The sequence below is a fragment of the Leiobunum rupestre genome, chromosome 2, assembly GCF_980474605.1.
Source record: "Leiobunum rupestre chromosome 2, qqLeiRupe1.1.hap1, whole genome shotgun sequence".
Lineage (NCBI taxonomy): Eukaryota > Metazoa > Arthropoda > Arachnida > Opiliones > Sclerosomatidae > Leiobunum > Leiobunum rupestre.
In genome coordinates, this window is record NC_143385.1 from 87,273,833 (window position 1) to 87,286,382 (window position 12,550).

The following is a 12,550-nucleotide window of genomic DNA, read 5'->3' on the forward strand; positions in this document are numbered from 1 at the left end:
GAGATTTCGCGATTTCATAAGATTTCGCGATTTCATCAACCCTAGTAGCACGAGCAGTCCGTTTTTCGGTTGGCAAAGAGTCGGCGAGTTGGGAGACAGTCGCAGTTGGCGAAGTGACGTATAAAGTATAAAGCATAACTCATTCGGAATTTTCGCCGACTAGAGAACCAAATACATCCCGACTTTTAATTTGTATATTATTTTAAACTGAATTAAACTTACTAAAATTTAAATAATTAATAAAAGCATGATATATTTAATAATTATTTATTAAATTACTTAGAAATAAATATGATTATGAGGTTAAAATAATTATCTTTATGACGTCGACGTTTTGTAGTTGGCCAACACATGGCCTACAGTAATTCCACTTTTTTTTTAATTTACTTCAAATTTAAGTGATAGCTCGTTACTATTTATGAACAAAAATTCACTTCATATTTAATTTTAATAAATTAATTAAGTAAAGAAAATATTTATTTGAAATTTACTAAAATAGTAGCTTCATGATAGCTATATATATTCAGTCATTTAACAGATGTCTCTTAACGCGTCATTTTTTAAATTTAAAATAGTAATTATTTATAACTTTCAAAATAATTGTAAAGTGATAAAACTTTTGATTTTCAAACAAAATAATATTTTTCTAACTTACAAATTGAAAACTCATAATTATTTTATTAAAACGGTATAGATGGCATCAGCTCTTCATTCTCCCGGGTATTTTTTCAAAGTCACCCCACGTCAGTCCCAAATATTTCCATATCTCTCGGAATACTTTCACAGAAAGACAACCAGTTTATCTCTCGGAGTCTCGGGCAAAAGTTAGGCCTAACTACAACCTCGTGCTTTTGCAATTTCAACTTATTTTATTCATTTTAACATTAAATGTAAAAGGAAAACAACAAAATTAAAGGTAAACAAATATTTATATCATTTAAGGTTTGAAAATATTCAATGTTATTTAATATTGGCTAAGTGACTGATTTGGCTAAGGCTTTGTCACTTTGGACAAAAACAATTATTGAATTTATTTTAATTATTACATTTAATTTATTTCTGATTTATTTAGCTAAAATTATACTCAATCTTTTGTCTCTAAATTAAGGTTTTTTACTTTTCAATTCCAGTTTACTGCTCTCTAGGTTTGAACCCAGAAAGTAAAATTAAAATTTAATTTGATAAACATAGACTTAAGTTTTGGAAATTTCTTAATACTCTTTTATTTTGTAGATCAAAATGGTTGTGATCATTCAGTCCCCGAAGGAGTAAAGAATCTAGAAGCTCATACATGTATTGAAACCAAAAATTTCCAGATCACTTTTTTGAGAACACTTTTAAAGAGGTATTGCTAAATTTGTTCAATTGTTATAATTCCAATTTTTTTTAGATCAACATTTTCACATGACCATAGAAAATAGTCCACACACAAAAACTGCAGTTCGTACTTCCATAATTGATAACTCTAATGTTGGAGATTCTTCAGACACGGAAGGTAATTTAAAAAATGATAATATCAAATTATTAACTTGTTAATATAACTTTCTTTTAAGTAGATCAAAATATTACACAATGTGATAGCCCCACCGCCTTGTATTGAAATTTTATTGGCTAGGTACCAATGGAAAATACTCATTTAAAAGTCTCAAGTTAAATGATGTGTTTGTTGGTAAGAAATAAAGTAATTATTAATTTATTATATTATTTCTGTTTTCAGGCGCCGTCCAAGAAATTATCGAGCAGATCAAAAAAATTTAAATAATTAAAATTCAAATTTGAGTGAAATATGCAAAAGATAGAGAAAGAGGCCGAGAGAAAAGTAACAAATAATCAAATGCATTTGATGAACTAATTAAATTGTATTTAATAAAATAAAACTCGTTTTAAATAAAAATGTGTTTAAATTATTATTGTTAAGCATATATCATGTTAATTTAAAATATTCATGTTGGGCAAATATTCAAATCGGTGGTATCCCAACTAATAACCATAAGTTGGCCAACTGTTTGATAAATCCTAAAAAACGGTCTCTTTTAGTCATCTCCAACGGAAAACCGACTACATTTCGACTATTTATCCTATAATTGGCCAACATCATTTACCCAACTGTTTTACCGGCAGTCGGCCAGGTGCGACATTTTGACGCTAAAATCACTGGTTTCCCGACTGTGTCGGCCAACTGTTTTTCCAACACAGTCGGGCCAGTGGTTTTGTGCTACTAGGGAAAGATTTTCCGATTTCGTCAAAGATTTTGCGATTTCGTCAGAGATTTCGCGATTTCGTCAGAGATTTCGGGATTTCATAAGATTTTGCGATTTCGTCAGAGATTTTGCGATTTCGGCAGGTATTTCGCGATTTCGTCGGAGATTTCTTCTGAAGTGTACGGGATTTTGTACAAATGTCCGACCCCTCGTTAACAATGTAACGGCTATTAATGTTTTGTAGTATGTTTACTGATTTTAGACATTTTATATCGATAAAAAGTTAAAAACATTAAAAACCCTTAAAAGGTAATTTATGTTTAAAAATTTTATTTTCTGATTTGCGGAAAATTTTCCGGAAACTTTTCTGGAAAATTTTCCGCATTTTATTTTTCCGGAAAATTAACAACACTAATTCGAAGTATCGTGCAATATTTGGAAGTAATAATAATATTTGAATTACCGAGAGTCTCGTGATATATTCGTAGTATTGAAAAAATATTTAGTATGGTGTACGTTTCAAATGATAGTCGTTACCCCCTCGGGAGGGCCTTAGATATTATGACGCTTTATAGGAAACGTTTTGAAACTCGACTAACTTCAGTGCCAAGACTTAGTGCCAAATTTGGTTTCTATAATTGTAATACACATCTTTTTATTGAACGAAAATAGGTAAGAATTTAATAATAAATTCCTTTATTTATGATTATCAAGTAATTTTGTTTAAATACAGGTATTTTTCTAAGAATCACGTACGAGCAGTGCTGGATTAAGAACTAGGCCTACTAGGTACAGGCTATATGAATTCGGTTTAAGTTAAAAACATATCAGGCTTGTAGCTTTATTGATAGAAAAATCATTATTATCGTGAAATAACTTAAGCTCAGCTTCGAAACATGCGAGTTTTGAGATTTTATGCTCTCCTTACATAGGCCCCCGCCCCCCCACCAAAATCTGCCTAGGGCCCCATCTTCAGTAAATCCGGTACTGATCACGAGTCATTTTCTTCGCCGGATATAATCGCGCAATCCCCGCAACATTTTGTTGGTTAAGTCAACGACAAACGGCTGTCTCCTGATTGGCTTAAGTGATTACGTAAAACGCAGAAAGGCACCGCCCATCTTAGCCCCAGATGATAGAAAGGGTTATGATACAGTTCGATTTTCATGATTGAAACAATGAATACACAGTGTCGTAGCTAGCATGGGTGACACCCGGGGCGGATATCATGGTGTGCTACTTACTAGTCTCTAGTTTATGTAAGTTTTGTTTTTTTCATGGTCGGGTGTCATCCCCAAATTACGCTCAAACGGGTGGCACCCGGGGCGGACCACCCCCCGCCCCCCTAGCTACGCCACTGTGAATACATTTATGTTTTTACTCATATAATATTAAAAAAGGTGCTTAAATAAATCATCCTCCCAAGAAATTTCCAAGAATTAATATTTCAGAGAGCCAGGACCCGCTAGGTATAGTGCTCGTGGAAATAATGGAAACATTTCGCCTGTGTTTTTGCCAAGCCTTAATATGTCAAAAATAGCTACCTGGATAAAAGGGAACGCTTGTTGCTGCCGTAAAAGTGAAAAATTTCATTTTTTTTAACAAGCACTATATAAACAGTCTGTTACAGGTCCTGGCACTCGGAAATATTACTTCTTGGCGATATCCTGGTAGGATGATTTATTGAAGCGTCTATTATCCAGGGAAAATATGTGGGAATTTCTAACATGCAAAAGGGAATTTTTTAGGTTGCCTTATACGAGAAAATTTCCCAGAGTGAAAGCACTGGCAATAAGCTCACATTAAACATACACCTCCAGTCTTTTGGGACTTATGTCGCTTTTGATTGTACAAATAACGATCAAGATAGTAAATATGGCAACTCTGTTTAAAAAAATGCTAAAACACTCTTTTTAAATTAAAAAATTATGCGAAACTGGGGCCCGAAAAAGTCGAGCGCCTTAAGTCATTAAAAGGAATATAACCTCAGGTATTTGGTGTGGAACACTAATGTTTGCAGCTCTGGCTGCTCTTGCCTTTGACTTTAAAAATGTTTGGCGCCACTGTACAGGGAAATTTAAAAAATTGAAGGGGTCTTCCATAAAGATTGCTTTACAGGTTATATTCCCTTTAACAGCTTGGAAGTTGGATGAATAAAGAAGCTTCGCTTCCTGGATATGTCACTCGTACTTTCCCCAACGCTCGGCCGTTTGCCCGTTAAAAGGTGCCGAAACGATTACAAAAGGGTGGTAAAAATTTATTGCGCATGCGCCGCGAATACGGAATATGACCTTTAGCTATGACGTAATCACAATCGCACTTGTTTCTTTATACGTATATGTTTTTTGTTTGTACCACCAACGCAAAGTCACCGTTTGGTGGCGCGATTCGCGGTTTTTTTTGGCGCGTTCAGATTTGCCAGATGGGCGGATTCCCGCCCAAATTGGGCTTCTTTTCGAAGGTAGTTCCGGGGAAAAAATCGTTAGACGGAAGGCCGGTTTTTGGGCGGGTTTGAAAAGTTGAAGCTGATATTTTTTATTTTAATTCTTAAAACCCATTAAAAATTGTTTCCTTTAAATTTTATTCATTCATATTTAATAAAAAAAACATTTCAATCTTTTCTTTTGTTCCCTTTGATAATTTGTTTGATTGATAACTAACTCGCACTAAGTGATTTTGTTTCTTTAAAATGAGAGTTGATGATCAATAGTAGGTCTTATGGTGGAGAAATGCGGGTGATTAAAAAATAAATAAAAATTTACATAGGCTTTCAAACGATTTCTGCCTATTTTTGGCGCGTTCAGATTTGCCAGATGGGCGGTTTCCCGCCCAAATTGGGCTCCTTTTCGAAGGTAGTTCCGGGGAAAAAATCATTGGACGGAAGGCCGGTTTTTGGGCGGGTTTGAAAAGTTGAAGCTTATATTTTTTGAAATTTGATTTTTCGTCAATGTTTTACGATTAATACTTTTTACATCAAACCCCGTGACTGATCATCGATATTTTAATTCTTAAAACCCATTAAAAATTGTTTACTTTAAATTTTATTCATTCATATTTAATAAAAAAACATTTCAATCTTTTCTTTTGTTCCCTTTGATAATTTGTTTGATTGATAACTAACTTGCACTAAGTGATTTTGTTTCTTTAAAATGAGAGTTGATGATCAATAGTAGGTCTTATGGTGGAGAAATGCGGGTAATTAAAAAATAAATAAAAATTGACATAGGCTTTCAAACGATTTCTGCCTATTTTTCGGCTTAGAGGGACCGAGGAAAGGGCACAGTGACTCGCCCTTTTTTGTTGGGGCTATTGTCTTCCTTTTCGTGACCTTGACTAACTTTTTGGGGTAAGAATGTTGCTCTTATCTTTGAAATTCGGGGAAAAACCCCACTCTTTCACTGAAATACTGGCCGTTCGGACCCGTTCCCGCAGTGTCACTTACTCACTTTCCTCGAAAATTATTGTTATTAGAGTTAAAACTATCTTGTTGGCATGAATTTAAGAACTGAAGGGCCATAATGCTATTTTGCCTTGGGTGGGAATTGGGCGGTTTCGTAAAATCTCGGATTTTGGTTTGGACGGAAATTGGGCTGGTTTTTCACATACTTTGGGCGAGATTCTTAAAAGTTTTCTGGCAACTCTGGGCGCGTTTTGACCATTGAGTTGGGAATATTAATCTAGAGGTCCAATCGAAACGTCGGATTTCAGTATTTCGTGAAACAAGTTTTTAAAAATAAGCATACCGTCGTCTGCTTCCGAATGACGAGAAAACGTTATCATTCTACCCGTGGCGCAGTCTATCTCTCGATGGTTCGTTCAAATAAGACGCGTTTTCCGGCAAAAAGATTTTGTTTTTCAAAAATAATGGATGGCGCCACGGGTCATATGATAACGTTTTCTCGTCATTTTAGAGGAGACGACACATTCGTAATTTTCAAAAACTTGTTGCGCGGGGAGCAGATTTGATTGAATCTCTAGATTAATATTCCCAACTCAATGGTTTTGACGGCCGCGTATTCCGAAGAGTGGCATATCCCGGAAGCGAAGCTTCTTTATTAATCCAAGTTAACAGTTTGGCCGTTATGTCAATGCCATCCACAGTCTTTTAACATTACCAGACAGGGAACGTGAAATTAAAATTAGCCCTAAGGCTTGTCCTCGTAGAGTAATGTAACGTTAAAAGGAACCACCTATGGACCTTAAGCTCGTCAGATCACAGCCAACTTTGATCATGCGCTATAGCGGCCAACCCATTCGCCGAAATTCCATGAGCAAGGATTTTCCTGCTATTATAACGAGCTGAACGCATACATTTTTTTATATTTTCTTCAATGCAAAAACTATTCTAAAAATATTCCGCAAGGGGCGCTCATAAGTTGGTATTAACGGATGTTGCAGCCTTAATATTTTGTTTAACCAGTAATCATAAACAGCTATAATGAGATCATCATCTTCCTTTATCAGTAATTTGGCTTAACCATAGAAATCTCATAGGTAACTAGAATGCTGCCGCCTACGGCCGAGCTTGACGCCAGTTCCCCTTGAACCTTCAGCCAATGAGAGGCCGTAGAGTGGGTCCGCCAAGGAGGATAATAATCCTCCTTGGATCCGCTACTATATCGGGAGACAGACTTGTAAATAGCGTATATTTTTAAGAGAGTCCACTAAACCCGGACCCCTCCGCCGATCTATTTTTTCGATGAGTCCAGGACTCTTCCCTATTTCTTCGCCCCCCCCTCGTTTAAATTTATATATTCTTTAATCTCTCTTTATTCCTCCATATTATATTCGAAAATAAATGGCACCTACATGTAACCAAGCAAAGCCCATAAATTTTTTTTGGTAATTATAAAAGAGACAGTCAGTAATCGAATTACAGCATCAAAGTTTAGATATTTTCATATGTAATCGTGATCGGGTAAATTAAGATGCTCGTAAATATTATCACAATTAATTTAACCATTAAAGTCTTCATTCCAAACCCATAGAGCTTAATTTTCTTTCTACCTTTATTCATTTTAATGAAGCAAAATTTTGGTCTTCAATGGCCCTGTTACAATTACTGTGCCTAATAGAATACAGAGCAAGACCAAGAATGTATTGAAGTTACTAAGAATATTGGACTACAGGGTTCTGATTCCCATCCTCGCAGCGTTTGGAGCTTAAATTCGTCTGCTTTCCCATTCAAGTTTGCTATATGGTATAACCTTGAATGCAGACGAACTTTCTCCACAAAAGCTGTGAGGATGGTACCAGGGGTTAATGCTATGCTCAAATATTCTTAGTAACTTCAATACATTCTTGGCAAGACTATTAATTATGGACTAATAATTTCCATACTTCGTTAGTCTTAGCGGATCCAAGGAGGATTATTATCCTCCTTGGCGGAACCACTCTACGGCCTCTCATTGGCTGAAGGTTCAATGCGAACTGGCGTCAAGCTCGGCCGTAGGCGGCAGCATTCTAGTTACCTATGAGATTTCTATGGTAAAAACCAAAGATAATTTAAAAACTCGTACCCTAGATTCGAAATCACTCTCTCGCGCGTTGCCGATAGCGTTTACCCACTTCCCGCTGGAACTCAGAAAAAATTCGCTCCATGGCTTGCAACTTACCGCAACCGATGGAGCCCGATTTTTCTGAGGTCACGTGCCGGAAAAGGGTAAACGCTTCGTAACAAAACCGTCAATGGGAAAGCTCTCAGAATTCGAATCTAGGCTACGAGTTTAAATTATCTTTGTAAAAACCGAGTATCTTTTATTGAAGCGTCCATTGCAATATAGTTTCCACCACTAGAGACAGATGCCGCCACGGTAGAACGATAAAGTTGATAACGTCTCCTTATGGAACGAAATGGTCCCGCGCCAGCCAGATTAAGTTGTACCTCTATTTATTCCCAACTCAATAGCTGAAATAGTGGCGGTCAGTATACACTATACAAATGCCTCAAAGAGAAAAATAATCCAACTTTTTATTTAATTCTCGAAATTTTCCCTCTTTTTACACAGCTAACGATATAATTTGAGGGAGTCCCGTGGACTCTTTACCTCTTTCTAAAGACATTTTTTTAGGAGTCCCGTGATTTTTTTCAGGGGTTTTTGCCGCGTGGACTGCCGCTATTTACAAGTCTGTCGGGAGATAGCTCTCTTCATTCTCTCTGGTGACATAAAATTCTTGGCAGAACCACTCTTTGAGCTCTGATTGGCTGAGATCTGGCTATCGTCTGCCACGGTGTTTGGCCCATTTGCCAGTTACACGGCAGCATTCTAGTTACCTATGAGATTTCTATGGGCTTAACTTAACTTCGATGAATGGGTTGGCCGCAATAGCGGGATATCAAAGTTGGCCGTGTCGAGATCTATCAGCAAGGAATACATTCAAGGTCCAAACCCTCACTGGTCTGTGGAATAACTAAGCCTAGTTTTGAAATTTTTGTGGCAAACCATAGATGAATTAATAAAAGCCAAACCAACATCATCAGTTTTCATCTGGACCTCATTAATTTCTATACATAGATCCCTGTGGCCTGACAAAAATGCTTGTTAAACAAGTAAGAAATTAGGTTCTTCAAATTTCAGTTTTTTTTTGTAGTGTTTGCTGTCCGTAACTTCGTTACAATTAAAATGAATATTAGTAATTAAAAATAACAGGTATTTTACTCATAAAAGTTTTACAAATTTAATGGTAACAAAATCTCTGGAAGTGTGTAGATCAATGTTACCCACCCAAACAACTGATTTAATTATATCTGTACTGTACCCCACAATCGACTATTAGCCAAGCTTGAAGCATTCAGTTGGTCTACTAATGTTCTAAATTGGCTATGAAACTGTCTCTTGTTCTGTACTCAAAACGGCTCATGTGTGCGATTCATTAAAGGGATCCCTCACTCTCAACAGGGGAATACATAGGGGTCACAAAAAAACTGGTTTTGAAGCACACTGCAAGTCTGGATTTTATGTTACCCTTATGCCTCCCCCTGTTGTGAGTGATGGATCCCTTTAAGTGATTACCTCCCAGTTACAAGTGGGGATTCACAGGGAAGTGTTCTTGCCCCCCCCCTTCTATTGATGTTTTTAATGATTTACTTACTAACATTCTATCCCTGAAAGTATAGCGCTAACACATTTTAAACTCTAGTTAAAGAAGCATTTGGCTACCTAGCCTGAACTGCCTTTTTGATTCAATTTTTATTTTTATCTTCGTGTTTTACTCCTGATTATTATCTTCTGATAGACTAAGTTTATCCAGCTATATTTCTTAATACACACGTGAGAAAAAAAAATTGGGTTATTTTTAAGGTAAATTTTCTGAAACTGAATTTATTTCCAGGCTGAAAAGAGAAAGCCATTGAATACAATTCAGGTGAGGGCAACCCCTTCTTTTAAGAAGCATACTCCAATTTCAGTGAAATCAAACGATACGAAGGTGGAGGTAGAGTATATTTATTTAAAACTAATATTTAAGACCATATGCAGTTACTTAGGTAAAAAAAAATTGCCAAATTGGATCATTACATTTTTTACCCAATATAATGCTTCCCTTGAGCTGTTATTAAGAAAATGATTAAACTTTTGGGGCTGGGAAGGTAAATAAAATTAGGGTATTGAAGTTCTCAAACATCCATTTGTTATATTATTTTAAATAATTTGTCAAAATTATTTTCAGAATGCTGTGTGAAATTACAATGGTTTTTAGTGTTAATGGTACTTTATTTTAGGCAAATACATCTAAACGCAAGTTAAATGTGCTTGAACGTGATGAACAAGCACATTGTAGCATCACTGACGAGAAAGACGGATTCTCAATTCATGAAGATGATAATGAACTTCTTCAATCAAACAAAAAACCAAAGTTTCTAATTAGCAGTGATGAAGGGGAACAATCTTCAGATAAATGTCGAGAATGTCAGACTAAAGAAGGCATTAACTTCATTACATCAGGTATATTTGATACACATTTATGACAGTCTTTCATCCATAAATATACCATAAGCAAGTATAACTGGAAATACACTCAACTAAATTAGAAATATCATCTGCTACCACTCGACGTTATGTTTTTAACGTAGCGAGTAACAATCACCGTTAGCTTCTGTTAAATCTGGTTGCAGAAGGGGTGGTGGAGTGGTTAGCACTTAAGCCTCACAGCAAGAGGTGCCAGGTTCAATCTCAGCTTGTGGCACTGACTGAAAACTCTGAACCATTCCTGCGTTGAGTTTGCAAGTTCTCTCTCCACTGGTCAAAGGGGTTTTCCCCCTACCATAAAAACTTGTAGAGGTTAATGGTAATAGTTAGTGTAGGAGGCTTCCCCCCCCATCCTCTACGCATGAATAATAATCCGCTAGGCTAATACCAAGGCACCACCTTAGGCCTAAGTCATCAAGCGACTTTTTAAACCATTAATTCAGGTAACCCGGCCACCTGTATCCAAGGCAAGAAAAGACGTTAGATGACTTGGGACTAAGGTGGTGCTTTGGGTATTAGCCGAGCTGATTATTATTTTTTAAAAAAATTTAGAATTCGCCGATCCATAATAAGAAAGTTGCTTCCTTTGAAAAGTCCAATCTGAAATATGTTTTAAAATCTTGTGGTCTGCTTTCACTTGGAAGATTTTACCAACTCTTTCATGGTTTTACTTAACAACTGCCAGCATTTTCTGAACAATAATCCTTAGCTTTAATTTTAATGGGAGCTTATCCACAAATCCCCTTATTGGTGTATTACATTCAAAAAGAGCAGGAATGAAGTGAAAAATGAATAATCTATGATACACGGTTTTCTGGAGCTTATTGAGGGAATAGTATGGGTATCGGGCACATTATAGAGTGTTGTCGTCTGAAACCCTGCGACGTCTCCATTGTAATTTGCCAATTGATAAAAATGGTAACTGTATGGCGGCCACTATTTACACTACAGCTGTGACGTTACAAGTTTTCAAAATCGTATCAGACGACAACACTATACTCCCAAGTTCATAGGTCACCTTTGTTGTCTCACCATGTATACATACGCAGATAATCTTTGGTACCAGAGAAGATCCTTGAAAATAATTAGTTGTTTTAGTATGAATACAACTAATTAGAATATTGGGTTTTATTAAATTTGATCAACATCCTACAGTCAGTGTAATCAGATAAAAACATAAGAAAATGAATTATCCACTCCATATTATAAATGGCTAAAGTGTGAAATAAATGTCAATTTTATCTTTTTTTTAAATTAAGCTTGTTAATTGGAAAACTCAGATAGCATTATAAAATAGTTTAGTCCTAATTAAATCTATTAACAAATCAGTCTTTTTAGACAGTGTGCTCCTTTGGCATATGCACCTAGTTACCTTCCCTAATGTTACTTATAAAGCGAATTAACGTATCGCAAAACTATAAATAACTGTTAATTTCCTTTGTCATTTAGATGAGCCATCATTGCAATATTGGAAAGAATTAGCAGATCAGCGGCAAATAGCTCTTCAAGCTGCCTTAAGAGAAAATGAATCGGTATTATTTTAATACTTCATTGATGTGGATTTTATTACTTGTATGATATATTTATGTATATCTTTCTTTAGTTACATGATATCTCTGAGCAGAGACGAATAGCTCTTGAAGCAGCGTTAAAAGAAAATGAATCTGTATGTGTTCCTAAATAAAGCGTTTTTAGATATAATTCTTAACACCACTTAATTTTCAGTTGCATGATGAAGTTGAAGTCTTAGAAACCGAAAATTCAGAGTTGAAAGTAATGGTTGAACAAGCCAAACACTTAACAGAACTATTAGAGGTACCAGTGCTAATGTAATTTCCATAAAATTTGTTTTAATTTTAAATATTTTTTTAGTCTCTTAATTCTGATGACAAATGATGAACAATGACTAAAACCTTATTTTATGGTAGACATGTACATAAATATGAATTTGTAAATAAAGTTCGGATTTTATAATGAATTTATTTAAAAATCTTATAAACTGATAGCACTTGACTACCCTTTCGCATTTTAGGGGAAAGACAAACACAAAATTTTATGTGAAACACTTTGCCATAAGTTTATCATTAGAGGTTGGTAAACTCAATTTTTCAGAAGTGAGAATGAATGGGAAAGCAGCCAATAACTGAATTGCCTCCACTGCATTTAATATTTCCTACCCCTGTATTGATTAGCCATGATGAAGAAAATGCTTAAATATTTAGCCCAATTTGCAAGTGGAGAATATCTATTAAGTGGTATTTTATCCTCTCCCCACTGTGCCTAGCTACTGGTGCTGCGTTATAAATTTCCTACTAGTGTACTGAGCCCTTTGACCAACTAAAACGTGTCTAGTAGCAAAATAATGTAATCTTTTTTGACTGA

At 35.6% G+C, this 12,550-nt stretch overlaps 1 protein-coding gene across 1 annotated transcript; it reads left to right on the forward strand.

Annotated features, from left to right (window-relative positions):
• The first annotated feature begins 8,593 nt into the window (after positions 1 to 8,593).
• On the forward strand, positions 8,594 to 12,146 carry geminin (geminin DNA replication inhibitor). Its single transcript, XM_090165203.1, has 7 exons — positions 8,594 to 8,751; positions 9,534 to 9,635; positions 9,922 to 10,144; positions 11,618 to 11,700; positions 11,772 to 11,834; positions 11,894 to 11,983; positions 12,041 to 12,146. The coding sequence occupies exons 1-7, from the start codon at positions 8,737 to 8,739 to the stop codon at positions 12,062 to 12,064; spliced, it is 600 nt and encodes a 199-aa protein (XP_090021329.1). The 5' UTR covers positions 8,594 to 8,736; the 3' UTR covers positions 12,065 to 12,146.
• Positions 12,147 to 12,550: the final 404 nt, after the last annotated feature.

What these genes read in the sequence shown, in the direction of transcription:
- geminin (XM_090165203.1), top strand. An exon ending in CCTTAAGAGAAAATGAATCG is followed by an intron (nt 11,701 to 11,771) that starts GTATTATTTTAA and finishes ATCTTTCTTTAG; the next exon opens with TTACATGATATCTCTGAGCA. An exon ending in ACTTAACAGAACTATTAGAG is followed by an intron (nt 11,984 to 12,040) that starts GTACCAGTGCTA and finishes ATATTTTTTTAG; the next exon opens with TCTCTTAATTCTGATGACAA.